This window comes from Condylura cristata, unplaced genomic scaffold (assembly GCF_000260355.1).
Source record: "Condylura cristata isolate star-nosed mole 26May11 unplaced genomic scaffold, ConCri1.0 scaffold00010, whole genome shotgun sequence".
Taxonomy (NCBI): Eukaryota; Metazoa; Chordata; class Mammalia; order Eulipotyphla; family Talpidae; genus Condylura; species Condylura cristata.
Window position 1 is genome coordinate 44,989,073 of NW_004567111.1, and position 16,392 is coordinate 45,005,464.

The 16,392-nt window shown below is 40.4% G+C and overlaps 1 protein-coding gene across 2 annotated transcripts in view; it reads right to left on the reverse strand.

Moving 5' to 3' along the window:
- Positions 1-265: 265 nt before the first annotated feature.
- Positions 266-16,392, reverse strand: part of STARD13 (StAR-related lipid transfer (START) domain containing 13) — a 156,850-nt gene continuing 140,723 nt past the window's right edge. For both annotated transcript variants that reach the window (XM_012723221.1, XM_004680197.2), the window contains 7 exons: positions 14,007-14,205; positions 8,926-9,136; positions 8,202-8,316; positions 7,226-7,447; positions 6,395-6,612; positions 3,684-3,860; positions 266-3,000 (listed from right to left, as the gene is read on the reverse strand). In XM_012723221.1, the coding sequence (XP_012578675.1) occupies positions 2,883-3,000; positions 3,684-3,860; positions 6,395-6,612; positions 7,226-7,447; positions 8,202-8,316; positions 8,926-9,136; positions 14,007-14,205 (1,260 nt within the window). In that variant the 3' untranslated portion in view covers positions 266-2,882. The remainder of the gene's footprint in view (positions 3,001-3,683; positions 3,861-6,394; positions 6,613-7,225; positions 7,448-8,201; positions 8,317-8,925; positions 9,137-14,006; positions 14,206-16,392) is intronic.

Sequence of the window (16,392 nt, forward strand, 5' to 3'; positions counted from 1 at the left end):
GCCAGCAGAGGGTCAAACTCATGTGGCAGTGACTGCAGATAGCTGAAACTTAACCCCTTGAGCCACCAGGGAGTCCCTACCTCTGTTATCTTTAGAAGCAAAGCACAACACAGAAACAATGAAAGCAAGAAGCTCAGAGTCAGCTCTGTTTACTCTTCATGGTCTAGAGGTATAGTCCAGTCACTAAATTACATCTTAATATCCTGTGACTCAACGAAAATGAAATATAACTAGACTTCATGAATCTTTAATAAAAATAGTATAAATGATTTTTCTGACTTACAAACATAAGAACTATGCACTCTAAAAATGCTTCTGAATACAGACACAGGTTAAAGCACCCAGATTGTTAGTGAATGTCATTTTTAGATTTGGGAGAGATACTGCCCACAGGGCTGAGGAGTTAAGCTTACAACAAGTTATCCTGGAGAGAAATCTTCCTTATGAAACAGGTTTTCTATTGATAGGATGAAGCATGAAAATCAACATGTTTTATGTAAAATAGGAAATATTTAATATATATAAATTTATTTTCCTTGGCAATTACTTATTTACAATTGATGATTGATACCAACAATTGAGGTATAAAAATACACATGAGGTACAAGTACAATATTTAAATGCAATATATTTTATTTCCATTGGCAAGATAACAATGAATAAAATACTGTGATATTTAACAAACAAGCTTGATGCATCTTTTTCCTTTTGTCTTTAGTTGCACGTATTGTTATGCAGCAGTGATGTGATTAGCATGTGCATAAAAATAAAACTACCTGGTAATTTGAAGAGAAGACTGGAGTCAGAAATACAACCATCTTTGTTTTTATTCCAACTGTCCTCTAGATCCTTGCTTCTGAGAGGTTTTTGGCCAGCATCTTGGACATCTTTGAGGCCTGTCAGAAATGCAGACTCTCAGGCTCACCTGAGCCTGAATCAGTGTGCATTTGCACAGTACCTCCAGGTGAGTCGTATGCATGCTGAAGTTGGAGAAGCTTATCTAGGTGATACGATATCGCCTATCCCACTTCCAAGCACATGGGGTCCCATCTCTGCAGCAGGATCAGTGCTAAGCTAGAATAAACTTCACGTAAAGCTCTCGTCTATGTATATAAGAGTTACCTAGCATGTAGCATTAAATTTAAGATAAATAGCATAAGGGAATTTATTTTGCTTACAGAACATTTCCCAAATGGAGAATTAGGGCTTGTTGCCACCTTCTTCGGTAGGCATGGAAATAAAAAATTCCTAGTTCATAATTCAAACAGTGTGATTTTTTTTTGCACCATACCAAACACACATACGTTTTTACTCCTCCCCAAATTGCACATTGCTGATAAAATATTACATAAATGCATACAATACACAAAAAGGAAAACACTCATTTAAGTTTTTCTTTTTCCCTCTAAGACCAATTGCTAAAATACAACAATCTCTCATGGATCACGGAAGAAAATCTCTCTCCCTAAAACCAAACACAATAAGTTATCTTTCCTCTAAGTTGTTGAGTTACAATTAAAACACACACACGCAAGACCATAAGCAATTGGTTAAGGAGAGTCAATTTGCTTAGTCTATACAATAATAAATAAGGCTGGGTCAAATGCATAGGTAGTTCGGCTAGTAAAGATACATGGAATTAAGAAAACTTTTTATTTTCTAAAACTAATTGAAAAACATAGTTTTGGTCTTATGTTAGCTTAAAACCCTGTCTTTCAACACTTTAACAGAACTACATCTTAAGAACATCATACGTAGCGAAATAAGAATTCCCTGAAGCTGTCATGGTTCTAAACTCTTGAAGGACCAACATCTCCTTTCTGTCTGGTGTCTAGAGTTAAATTCAGTGCAATACATTGCTAAGAAAATGCCAATTAACTGTGACCAAATAGGTCATTGGTCAAATAGAACGACACTTAACATTATAAAATATCTGTGAAAACTTGATAAAACATAGAGGCTCTCTTTGGCAGTGGATATGTGAAGGCAGTCACATTTAGTTCTCACTAGCGGGGACCGACGGGACCTGCTTGCTCAGTCAAGCTGACGACAGTGGCCCACAGATGTCTGAGACGTCACTGATACAGCAACTGGCCAGGCCCGGGGCAACCTGCAATTAGGCCTGAAATTTGGCAACGGCTCCTTACCTACTACTTTGCTTTAAGGAGGAGTAAGCAGGCTTTAATGCGCTTGATCCACTCTCAGTGTTTGAAAACTACAAATAAACTGTCACCAGTTAACACACTTCTGTTTTCTTTTGGTTAGCTAATCTTTGGTTAGACATCCTGATGGACTGACAGATGACACAGGTTTACATCTCGGTGTTAGCAGCATATCCTGCTCAGCTAATAGGACAGTGGGGTGACAGAGTCTAGAGCAACCTGGCAAGAACCATGTGAGGAAGGGACTCACTGAGTCAGAAGCATTTTTTTTTCAAATATATTCAATCATATATAATATTGGTATTTCACATATATACAGTAAAGATATAAACATAGAGATATACACACCTATGTACATATGCTATATATACATTTATTTACAATTAAGAATGCGCTTCTTAGAAGCCTTTAAATAGCAAATTAGGCAATGCACAAGGAATAATCCATTTAATTTTAAGTAATATAGATAAATGTTCTCATTTTTAAAAATATTATATTAGTAGGGATGCAGCCATCTCCAGGAAGGCTAGAAAGGTTCTCAGAAATTCTTGCATCAGCAACATTCAGGCTTTGCAGTGTTTCCACTTTGAAGCATTAACCATGTCAGTCAGGTCTCTCTCTTTCTCTCTCTGTGTCTTATTTTCTCACGAGCAGACTCTCTCCCACAAGTGCTTGCTTTCACTTCCTCTTCCCTGAGTTTGATGTCACACTGGGGAAAACTCAGATTTTAGTTTCTGGACCCTCAGCAAGGAGGGGCTGAAAAGAGTTTCTAATTCTGGCAACTTCCGCTGCACACAGATGTCCAAAGCCTTTGCTGTACCATTCTGGGGAGTGACCTCTGTGGGGAAAGAAGTAGGAAAGGAAGTGGGAAAGTCTTTTTCCAAATCACAACAATTTGTCATGGTAGACAAAGTAGCTGGCATACTCTTACATACACCATGGGGCTGGGAAGCTCCTTGAGCCTGGGAAGCTCGTTCAATCACCAGGTACCCTGACAATACGTTGGCTGCCAAGGGCTCATTCTGTCTTTTCAGTATGGATCCCGTGCTTTAAAATGATACCAGTTCCTCAGGGCAAAATGAGAAGTTTCAGACTGAGTCTAGAATATACTGAGCTAGATGGTTTATTTCTACCCAGAGCCAGAACTCAGCTTCATGATTGTCTTGAAGGGGAGGCATTCATTTAAGTGAGTTTCTTCTCAAAGGAGGGAGATTATAGGGAGTTGCAAAAGGAGACAGGCTTCAGAGAAACACAAGGGAGCCTGGATTTACTGAGCCTCTACTATGTGCTTGGTTATGTTAGTACTGTTCTGGAAGAGTACAAATGCAAACTGGAAAATAAGAAAAGGGAAGGGCAGCAGGAAAATGTCTGAATTTTAGGAAAGGCAGGGAAGAGGAAATGCATGTTAATGCATGTTAATGGCAGTGAAAGAAAAAAGGAGTAGTGAAATAAGAAATCAGGACGGGCCACTAAAACTGAGACTGCAAAGCCATGCCTGACATCTTTGGGGTTCATACTTACTTCAGGTCTATCCTGCAGATGTGGGTCAGTCTTGACTTGCCGGAACCACATGGTTCTATTAAGTACTGGGAATCCAGCACGGCAGCTCGCACACCCCCCATGAGCTGGGCTTCCTCATGTTCCACAGACAGGGACACGAGTGTGCACATTCCTTTGGGCAAATCAGTTTTCCAGGTCCTGTAGCAAAACAACCCACAAGTCAAAGTGAAGGGTAAGAAATAAATAAAGACCTGCCCAAGGACTCAAATTCCCATCCTACTTTCCATAAGCTTGTATGAAAGTGCATATACTATAGTTTAAAGCAAGGGTTTTACCTTTGGACCTCAAGGCCAGAAAAGTTTTTGCAGCTCTCAGACCCCGCTTTGGAACATCAACTGAGGCTACGGAGGCTCCTGTGCGTTGTTAAGGGAATGGTCTTATAATTTTACAATTAGGATTTACTCTTTGAACTCATTCAGTATATCCATTGAGAACATGGTATGCCCAGCTCTGAGGAGCCACCAATGACACAAAGATACACAGATACACAGCCCAGGAAGTAAGCAGACTCACAAAGAGCACTCTTAAACACTATGGTAAGTACAGCGATACTGCTATGCATATACTGTTATGGGATCATATAGGAGGCAGGAGGAGGCATATAGGGAGGGCTTCCTGGAGGAGGTGATGGTGAACTCAAGTCAAAGGATAAATGAATTGGTGATGCTTAGTTGAAGGTGACATATGAGGATCTACTAATTGTCTTCAGACATCTGAGTGCCTCCAGTCCACAAGAGGTTGGTTCCAAGCTCTACAGAAATACTTAGGAGCTTTATGGGTCTGAATATTTTCTTTTCATGTATGACAATGTGACTAACAGTACAGACTGAAATTGACTGAAACTGTAGAGATATGTGGGGCTAAAGTGGAAAAGTCTTCAGTAACTATCACTGGAAGCTCCTGAGGTACTGGAGAAGAAGATAAGATAAGAAGAAAATAAGGTAACTCTCCCCACGCATGTGTGAGTCCAAACAAGGAGAATTTCTGAAGATAGGAAGAACCTCAGTCCTGTGACATCCCTGCCATTCTCATCACTTTCTACCTTCTTGTATCAAAACCTCAAGGAATTCCTATTGCAGGAATCATGTCTAGCTCATTATTGATCCTCTTGAGTTCTTCCCCCTTAGAACATTATGTTCCATCCACCTTCTTGAAGTTATGGATCAGAGACCAGTGCTGTGTCCCTCTGTCCTGTCCTACTCTTCACTATTCCCCTATCTTGTCCTAAGAGGAAAAGCAACTTATCCCTCTTTCTACTATTTACTGACTCCCAAATAACATATAGACTCTGAGAGAACAATTTGACTGTGGTCTGTTGTGTTCACTGCATCATATCCAGAGCCTCTAAAAGTTCCTGGCACAATGTGGTGATGGAGTGATATCCTAAGAAGTAATAGGCTGGTGGGTATGCAGGATGGATGGAAGGAGGGAGGTTTGATGCATGGAAGTGCATGCATACACTCCAACCCTCAGCTTTCTCTATCAGGAGGGAAGAGGCTCGCTGGGTTTTAGTTCTATCTCCATGGCTCCCATCTTAGAAGCATTATCAAATTTTCTGCTTGCAACAGTGGTGCTGTGAAGTTTAACTTTCATGAGACCACTAGTGTCATGATAACTGTGGTAACAGGTCACCCTTGTAACTTTGACTCTCTCCACTTGGTTCCCATAGCTGTTAAATAAACACATACTTTTAAGGAAAAAAATACCCTTAAAATTCAAGGTTCATAGGACCATTTTCAAAGACATAAAGAGCCCATAGAAAATTAACCTTTAGTTGGCCATAAAAATTAGTTTCATAAAGAAACCACTTAAAGTAAACAACTGGGAATTTCACTAGTGATCCTTTCATAAAGCTGAACCACAAGAAAAAAGAATTTGCTATTGATTATCAACAAACCAGGATATATTAATTTAATTATATTCCATTTGGACTTCTAAGTCTCCTCAATGCCTATTCTTTCTGTTTCAATCCTCACACACCAGCCTATGTGCCCAGCTCATTGATGCAAACTTGCTATCATTGGTGGAGCATTTTACTCCAAACACAGAGGTCAGGGCTCTGGAACTCAACCCATAAATCTATCCTAGGTGACATTTTAGCACTAGATGTAAGATTAGCAGGACTTTTCAGGTCCTCAAACCTGACTGAGCAACTGTCTTAGCAAACCTTGGCTGTATCAAAGTTTTCATAGATGGTAACAAGTCATGAGCATCTGAGGTTATATGATAAATTTTGAAATACACATGGAAGTGTTGAGTGACCAAACTTAAGACTTGTTTTGGGAGTAGGAGAGAAGAAAGGCACAATCAGAGAACAGCCAGTCACATTCAATTTACATAATTTGGCAGAAAGTGCTGGGCAAACAGCAGCTACTCCTGGGACTGTGTTCCTTTTCTGAGGGAAGGAACCAAATTTATGACCTAATAAGCCATATGTTCCATAATGTACGCGGCTATAAGGAAGCCCAGCAGGGCTGTAAATTGGGTGAAAGAGGCAGGAAGATGGGGATAAATACAGTAATGTCAGGTTTCACTGAGGCAAATAAGCACTGACTTTGTGTTCTCCGAGGAAGCTGGTTTTAGGTGGTGCTACTCTGGGAGATGCTCAGATCTACAGTTTTTATTACCCTGTTTTGGAAAAAAAATATGTTAAACCCCAGAGTCAAGCTTACCTGAGAACCACAAAGTCTCTGGAAGGATGGGGGGCCATGCTGTTCAACACATACTGATAGATCTCTGTTTGCTTGTCCAGAGTTTCCACAAGCTTCCACTGCACAAAATCCTCATCCCACAGGTGGCGCTCTCTCAGCACACGGTTCAAAACCACCGAGGGGGGTGCTTCCACCTCCACAGAAGCCTTCCACAGCTTCAGTGGATTCCTGTCTCCAACCTTGGGAAAGACACCATCAAAAGCTGAGGAGGTCAAGTGTTTTAACAAAAAACCTACCACACTTCATTAGGCGGTCAGGAAACATCACTGCCTATGTAATTTGAGTGATTCTGTATATCTTGGGTTTAAAAAATCTTAAAATGTTAATGCTTAGACTTAAAAAAAGTAATAATAGTAATAAAAATAATAACCATCAACAGAGAGGACACTTATTGTGTGCCAAGCACTGTTCTAACTCAATTGGACTTTTAAATAGTCATCTTCTGACAGCTGAGTTATATATTATGCCCATTGTACAAATGAAAAAACTGAGGCACAGAGAGGCATGTGACTTGCCCAAAGTCACATGGCCAAGGGACAGAGACAGGAGTGGGATCCAGTGGGGTCTGGTTCCACAATCTTATGTCTCTACAGGGGTCTTTGAACAGAACCATGGCTTATTGGTTCCCTTTGCACCAAGCCAGGGTAGCCATTTGATTTATTTTATTGGGGAAAGGATTTTGAGGGTCAGAGCAGTCATTTCAAAAGTCAAACAAATCTTTTTGGGTTTTTTGGCTTTTGGGTTTTTTTGGCTTTTGGGTTTTTTTTTTTTTTCCTAAACCCTTGAGATTACCTTTTTGAAAGCAAGGTCTGTATTATCTGTACTGGAACATGTGACCCATCCTTTGAACTTCTCCTTGGCTTCCTTCTGGAGGCCCTGGACGAGTTGTTCCAGATACGTGTGGAAAGTTGCACCATTCTCCTCCATTTGGGCCCCCAGTTCATTCAGAGTGGGAGTATGGACGTTAGCCTCCAAATAAGAGCTGTGAGACTGGTTTATCATCTCAAGGGGGACCTGCTCCAATGGAGGCAAGAAAGAACAACACACTGAGCCAAAGAGAATCTACAAGAGAGGGCAAAGCAATTCTACCAACAACCACAGTGTGGGCAAGAGGCCATGCGCCAGGGGGCAAGAGGCATTTTCCTAAGATCAATGACAAGGCTGGGATGGGGGTGGGAGCTTCCTAGAGCCAGGAAACAAAGCTGTTTCTGAGGCTATATTTATTATTCAAAACATTTCAATGACTTCCTATTCATTCTTTCCATTTTCCTTTTAATGTTTTTATTCAGGTTGGCAAAACCTGGACTCAGGAAATGTAAAGCACAGAGACTTATTAAGGGAAACATCACATAAGACTTAGAAATAACTTCACCTTTTTTGCACACTTTTCCCACTTACAAATGCCAGTGTTACCACCAGATGTATGCCAAAGTCACTTTTTAACATATCAGTGGCTGCATTCATTAGCTGTCATTGACTCTTAGCAAAGGGGATTGTTCTCTCTCTCTCTCTCTCTCTCTCTCTCTCACACACACACACACACACACACACACTGAGCTTAATCAAGTCCCTAGGCTGGCTGTCAAAGCCTCAATTATACAGCCAGTGCCTCATATTTCTTGGAGACAAATGGCAGAGCTGCAGAGTATACAACCATCATCATAAAATCAGGCACAGATACATATAAACCATACATGTAACTGCCACTTCAAGTGTCTCATCTAGTTCCAAGAGCTATAAGGAAGGTGGCTGGAGTCTTTCACCTCACCTCAAAAAGTTTGTTGTATTCCACGATCATGTGGGCCAGCCCCTGAGCAGCAGCCAGATTCTCACTGAGGTCTTTTTGATCTGGTTTCCCTGTGGCATATTTCTTCTGTATGACTCTGTAATTGAAGAGCAGAGTCCTAAGCAGATTCTCAAACCAAAGAGCTTTTCACAATACAGATCTCATTCTTTTTTTTTTTCTTCTATTCTCTCCCAGATGTTATCCAGATCCCAGACTTCCTCATTTCCAAATAAAAACAATGAGCACATATCTTAGATATTCCAAATCAGTCTGAAAGTTCATAATGAGAAAACCTTAGAAAAATACAAGGAGAGGAAAAACTGTTGGGGTAGAAATAATCTGTTTTTCCAAATTTTGAAACCACTTCACTGAAAGTTGTTGTGCTTGGACCTTAAATATGACCTTTTTATAATACAGATTGTAAAATACTATTTTGTGCATTTTTCCCCTTCTCCCTTCCCTCCCACTCACACACAAAACAAAACAAATCTCCTCAGGCTCTTGGGATTACCAGGATATTCTTTAATGCTACATTGATAATTCTATGAATCTGAGTTACACAAATTTAGCTGCCTCAGGAGATTTTTTGATTATGAATAGAGTGCGGACAAATTCTCAACCTGAAATAAATTGTGACTTAAAAAAAAAAATGAACTGTAGGGGAACACTTGGTTTAGGATTACTGGTGTTGTCAAGACAAACTCACCTGGGGGAGCTTTCTTTCTTCAATAAATTAAGATGAAAGAGGGAGGGGGCCAGACACACAGCCAGGTTCATGGCTGTCATCTGATTCTCCTCTACCAGGCTGACCACGTCGTGGAGGAAGCACAGCAATGTCTGCAGAACTTCCCTGCTTTCGTCAGCGAGCAGCAGGATGGCAGCCTGCACGGCCTGCAGCCGCTGCTCTTTGGGGACATCTGTGGAAAAGCGGGTGCCAGGTAATTAGAACAGGCCCAGAAGGTGCCAGCTGGGTGGGAGTGAGCACAGCCACATCTTCCTGAAGTGGAGACACACTCAGAGCCATCGTGGTGGTGACAACAACAACTAACAGCACAAAGCAGGAGGTCACCATTAGGCCTCCTGGCTGGGAGAAGGCCGCACTGAAGCAAAACGTGGACTATTTGATTCTAGAAACATCCCAGTAGTAAAGTAGGACTTGGAAAGCAGCGCTCTCTAAGCAGTCTAACAGCTCATCTGTATCAGACTGCTTCTGTTCTTGTGAAGTTGGTGATGGGCTGGGGCTTCCATCAACCTGGCTTCCCGCTTTTCTGGCCTCCCACCACACTGCTGGCAAAATGCCCGAGACCTGGTTGGTAAACACTTTGTGAGCAGATGGCAGCCTCGCTATCCCCTTCTCATGGGACAGCCAAGCCATGACACCAGCTTGGCACAGGTAACCATGAGGATGGGAACCAACTAACTGGCCCTCCGGACTGACTCCTAGAGACATGCTCTGGAAGGTCAGCCTGGCACAGCTTGCTAGTAGGTCATTCAGGGCTGGTTCCGAGGAGGAACACTATTGACTTCAGACATAGACCCAGCACTAGCTGTTCCAGATTTCAAGTTATCGACTGGGTTGTAGTTGGCAAAAGAGGGACCGAGTTCCCTAAGTAAGGGGGGGATGCATGGTCCTAAGGCCCATCCCGCCCCAGGTTAGCACTGGTCATGCAGGCTTAAAAGGGAATTGGCCGCACAATATGAAGTAAACTAAATATCACAGCAAATGATAGGTGCTAGCAGCCACCTCTGTTCATTAACTTGACTCACTTTTCTCACTCTGAAAGATACAGTCAGAAGCTCACTTTGGCTCTATCACTGTCATTTTTCTTAAAATACCATGTTCTAGAGCAAGTTTTTGCAGTCAGGTGTCTGTGCTCCAAAGGGGTGGGACAATGAGCTTGTAATAATCCTAGAGGTGTGGGAAGAAAATATTAGATTTTCCAGAGAAATTTAGGGTTTTTTTTCATCTTTTAAAAATCAATTGGGTGTGCTTTATGATGGGTACAACGCAATATTGTATATCAGAGTACAACTGTATTACTACAAATAAATATACATGCTTAGATATTTGCTCTTAGTAGGGGTGCATGATAAGAGGAATTTGGAACCTGCTGTGCAGACAGACTTCGGTACAGCCAGTGGCTCATGTGCTGGACAGCCAGAGCATTCCAAGTTCTTCAGTACCTGTCCACTATAACTCCTGGTCTCGGTCATCCAGCGAGTCAAATTTCTGGAAAATCCTGACCAAGCATGTATTCAGGAAGCTGGAAGCTTCTGCAAATTGATCTCCTGCCCTGACACAAGATCAACTTTGGTTTAGTAGAGAAGAGTCATTTGGCTCAAATTATAGCAAAACCCTTTCCTTTTGTATTTCTGGTATTGAAGAACCAGATAATATTAATGAATTCAAGTTTATGAGAAGGGATCTAAATTCAACATGAGTCACCGAAGTGCTTTAAAATATGCTGCTTTTGGTAAGATTTCTAATGTGCATATTGTTTAATTTCAGATTTCTAACCTTCTCTTTCACATCATCATTTTTAACAACTTATCTGTCATTGCTTCATCTTGTCTCAACCTTTCTCCTCACCTACTCCATTATCCCTCAGAAAATAACTTCTGTCCATCATTTTCTATAAAATTTGTTTGAATGTCAATGATTGATCTCTAAATTCATCATTCATGTTGATCCTCTTCTCTTTGACCTTTCTATTTGTACATGACAACCTAGTGGTACCTGCCTTTTTCTTGGCTTTCAGGAAAATATTTTAGATCTGTACGTCTAAGTACTGATCATCTGTAAGCCTGTGAATAACTGTGAGCACTTCAAATGCAACATCCAGTCTATTCTGAACACCTCTGTCTTCCCTGATCCTCCAAATCAATCCCTGTCCCCTCTTTACTTGTACATTCTCCCAACATCATGCATTCCTATCATAGGGTTGTTTTTTTATTGCTTCATCTTTCCCCTCTGTAAACCAGTGAGAATTTCAAATATTTTCATTATCCATTTTACACTCTGCTCTAGTCAAGCATTTGACAACAAAGAAGTAATACAGCTAAAATGAGAATTTCTGTGGAAAATGGAAAAACTGTTCCATTCTTCCCCAGGAGTATTTTGGAAATCTTTGACTCTAGAATGTCATGTTTCCAACAAAACTTAGACTGGAAGGTGAATTTTTTTTTTCAGAAGCTGGAGTTACCGAGGCAATCCAAAGCCTCAATTAATGTGGTAGTTCCCTTATCCTTCATAATTTTGTCCAGCCTGGTCCCAGTTCTGTATTTCAAGATGGATGGTCAAAAATAGAATTTCTGATGGTCATTTACCATTGTGGTAGCCACCAGTTTGGTCGCATACTCAACAGCCATTCTCCCCTCTTACTCCATAAGGAAACACATGTCCTGCTCAGGTGTGGGTTCAGAGAAAGTAAACTCTGCCCTCAGATTCAGGGGATAACAACGTTGGCCAAATCATATAATCCCATTCCTTTTTCCACTGGTTGGTTTAGGGAAGAACATGTAATACCTCACTTATCAGACCAAGAAAAATGCTAGAAGCTTCTGCAAATTGGTCTCCCCATTGAAAGAGAAAGATGCCCAGGGAGAAGCCCTTCCACCCTGCTTTTACCTTTGAATGTGATTTTAGAAAGTCATTATAGCTTGTTACAATCGTATTGTGACCTTAGAAGAGGCGAAGAAAGGGTGATTTTAGTCCTGGCATCATCGAGTTGTGGAATTAACATGCTCTGAAATTATTTCCAGATTTCTTGTCATGTGTGATTACATAAGGTCCTTATTGTTTGAACAACTGTTTATTGGATTTTTTCGTTTTGTCTTTATAGCTGAGAGAATCATAACTGGTAAGCTATTCAACACCCAAAATTTCCTAGTGCTAATAAGTAAAGTATAAAATCTGCCTTAATTTTCAATACCCTTCCTTGATAGGGCTCTCATCGAATTTTTCAGCCTTTTGGTATTGCACTGTACCGTTTCATTTACGCAAACCAGATGAAGAGCCTGTAATCTCCAGACACATGCTCAAGCAGTTTGCTTCACATACCACAACTGTCAGCCGTCATTTTCACCACCAAGTCCTGATTCCTCATGTCAGCCACCTTACTTGGCGCTTTCTTTGTAACCTTATCATGGAACGTCTCCATCTTGCTGTACTGGAGTTATTTATATATACATTTTGTCTCTTTCAGTTGTTAGATCCTTAAGAGCAGATGGTTAAGTCCTGGTCCAGCCAGATGCTTTGCAGTGGTTGAGCACAATGCCTGGTACATTAGCTGAACTCTGGAGATGTTCGCTCAGTTAAAAGAAACCCACTTTTACTGTTTCTTGCTCCTGAATCTCAGAAAGGGCGAAGGCATTTGCCTTTTGGAAATAATCTGGGTTTAACCTTAGATTTGTGTTAACCTTAACCCAAGAACTGATGTAAAGACTCACAGATGTTATTACTTCCAAACCTAAAGGGAGACTTAATTGAAAAATACAGGAACAATGTCATGGACAAACTCTCTGAGTTTGTAGTAACAACATGTATCATTAATTTAACTTAATCTATTTACTTTGACAAAGTAACATTTGTTTAGTGGGTTACTACTTTATCTTGTTTGTATAGGTGGTACTTATTAAAATACTTTTTGAATTTGCAATATGGTGGACTCTGTAAAACATATAATACAGAATTCTCTATAGCTGGGTTCTTTAATTTAGATCAATTCCAGGGAAAATATTTTATTTTTTAAAAGACTGGGACTTTGACCATCAAAATTACTTAAAACATAACTATACTGAATCTAGGAAAGTTATGTGTTTATAATATCCTCCCATAATTTTATTACCTCCTAATCTTTGTAACTACCTTTAGCGGCATAGACTTTTTCATCAATAATTGCTATTTTTCAATGATTATTTCAATTAGGGTTTTAAAGAGAACATAAAGCAGTTCAATTAAGGTTAAATCTTGATTTGGTTGGCTTACTTTTCACTAATTAAAAAACACTACAGTAGGGCCCTCCCTGGTGGTGCAGCGGGTTAAAGCACAGCACTAAGAAGCTTAAGTCACTCCAGCATGAGTTCGATCTCTGCCTGCCCTGGAGGAGATTCACATGGCGAGGCAGACCTCTCCTGACCCGCCCGCTGCTCCCGTCAGCAGTGTATTTCATCAATCTGCCTGTTCTGCTCCCCACTCTGTCTCTGGTGAATCCTCTCACCCTCCACATCTCTGGCCTGTACCCCAGTTCTATATGAATAAATAAATAAATCTTTAAAAACACACACACACACACACACACTGCATTAAAACACATGTCATTTTCACACATTTGAAGAAATGCTTCAAACTTCACCTATCCCAAGGAAATGCTTACTTTAAAAAAACAATAAAGTTAAAAACACCTACATCTCAAATAAATCCTAAGAGTGTCCTCTTTTCATTTTTACTAAAAGTATATTGAAAGTTAGTTTTAGATATTACCAAAATCCTGACAAATGGCCTGGAGACTTCTACAATCAAAGCGTGCAAAAGTTTACTTCTGGAGAGAAGCAAAGAATGATTACAACTTTTCTTTTAACCCTCAAAACCAAAGTAAGATGCTCAAAGACCTCTCCTTACTATTAAATCTCTTTTCTCTTCTTCCAGCAGGATTCAAGAAGAATTCTAACTTTGAGAGACTTCTTTATGTTTTCAAAGAATTACAAGTCAATTACAGAATTTTTTTCTTTTTTTTTTTTTAGTGGGTGGTACACATGATTACACTGATTTGCATTATTACCACTTACACTGATAGATATGGAGGAAGGTCTCACTAAGCTTGTTGGTGAAAAGAGGCTCAGGGAGATCCCGGAAGAACTGTTTCACCATATCTGCTACGTCATAAGCAGACTGGTCTTCATAGTTGACATTCTCAGGGAAGTTCTCATTCATTTGACGTAAAGCATGGATGCGAGATTTCACACCTGATTTGCGAAAAAGACCCACCTGAAACAAGTCACAGGGAGCTTGTTAGTGAGGGCACTTTGCGTCAGACAACTTCTTCCTAAGGCAAACATTTTGGAAATACAAAGAAGGCATAGGACTTGGATGCGATGAGTAGGAACTTCATACAGTTGTAAGTTACTTTAGGCAGTAGCTGAACACTGACTTTTCTATAAAATGGAAATTAGAATGATATTCCATCTTTTAGGGCTCTGTGGAGGCTAAATTAGAAACTATGTACTACTGTGCTTTATCACCTGTAAAGTCTAACACAACAGAGTTTATGCATTTATCCACCAAGTTGTGGTGAGTACCCATTATAAATCAAGCATATTTATAGTTGCCAGGAGTCATTAGTGAGCAGAAGAGACACTATTTCTGCCTTCCAGTGTTTACATCTCAGTGGGGGGTTTTGGATAAAGTTCAGTCTATGGAAGGTTTGGTTCACCCCACACAGACATCCATATCCAGGGCCCCTCTGAGGGAATGGTTTACAGGGAACACACACGACACAAATACCACAGGCACATATTTTGATGTTAGGGTCTTAATTGCTTTTCTATCTCTGAATTCTGGTAACATTCTTCATGTATGTTCTCATATTATGGTTGGCACTAACTATTCTACCTGGTTAGTTATTATGTGTAGAAGTTATGGCTCTAGGGAGAGAGACTCTGTGTGACTTTTCTTCAGACTTCAAGACACTATCTTACGTTTTTTTCCTCCCTAGGATGTGACTGTTCTTCTACTAGACAAATAAATGAAGAAATAGGCACCAAGGAGATATTGCTTCTACTAGGAGGGTGGGGTTGGGGTTTGGGGTGGACAGAGTACTGCAAGAATGGAGATTCCAGCAATGGATGGCAGATCATACTCTAGGCCACCTCTAGAGGCTCTCCCGACTCAAACTTGCCTCTGCTCCAAAATGAAACAAACTTTCCTGGGAGCTCTGGCTTATAATGAACTATTATCTCTGCTATATTTTAGTGCCTTTAGAGCATGAAGTTGCTAAAAACTCTCTGTCTTCATGTTTCTTACCTCCAAGGGCGCACTAGTTGGCCTTTTTCTGCAAAGCAAGGTGGGAATACTTGTGAGTGATCAGATAGGTAAGCAGCGTTCATGTGAATCAGCCACCATTCCTCCTGTGTACCCCTGGAGAAACTCGCCAGGTCATCTTATCAGCCTGTGAGCCAAGTCAGCTTCTGCCCAAGTTTAGATCTCTCTTAGTTGTTGCTATAAGTGCAGAGCAGTCCTGATTCTTTTACATTGCAGTGACAGCAAGAAAAGAATTCCAAGCAATTAGAGAATACTCGGGTTTGAATATGTCAGCTGAATGGACTGCAGAGAAAACTACACAATACTACTTTTTTTGTGGCACTAAAACCAGAATTCTTTCTGATACTTCTTTGTATTCAAGGCTTACTGCTCTAATTCTACAGATCAGGTTATTTAGACATGTTGTCACCTAAATCATTAATTGCCTTTTTTTTTTAATTCCTGAAGTTTGGAATGTCTAGAAAGTGCAGAAAACTTGGTCATGCTCAGATGACTCTCCAAGAAGCATCTAAAGACATTTGTCTTCTGGCAACTACTCCAGATTTCATCAAAGTGCATGAAAAGAAAGCATGCACTGTCAAAAGAAAAAAATCAAGATGGCAAATGAGTGATTACTGAAGAGAGATCCGTCCTCAATTTGTTTACATCTCAACTCTTCTAATTCTGGAAGGAGGCCCAGGACCATTCCACAAAGCTGTGGCACACGGGAGTTCTCAGAATCAAAGTGCCCTGAAGGTGAATTCTTAAGTGTGACTCACATTTATCCTCATGTGAGTTGGTATTATTCCCTTCAAGAATTCCTGTTATTATTCTTATAACAGCAGAGAAATACTGAGTTTGATCTCTAAAAAGAATAAAGCAGACAAGTTGCAAATTGCAGATGTGGTTCCTTCTTGGTTCTCTGCTGGCTTCGTCTCTGGGTAAACGGTGATGTGCACCCACACATCTCAGCCATGTTTTGTTTGCATTGTTCTGTTTCCAACTTTCTTTCTAGCTTCAGCAAATATTGTTATTTTAATTATTTTAGACAAGTCTGGAGCTCTCTAGCTGTGGGCTCTGAGTTGCTTATTCTGACTTAGATCACAGGATGTCCAGAGAGCTTTTAAGTATTTATTTTTTCTCCTTCAAATTCTG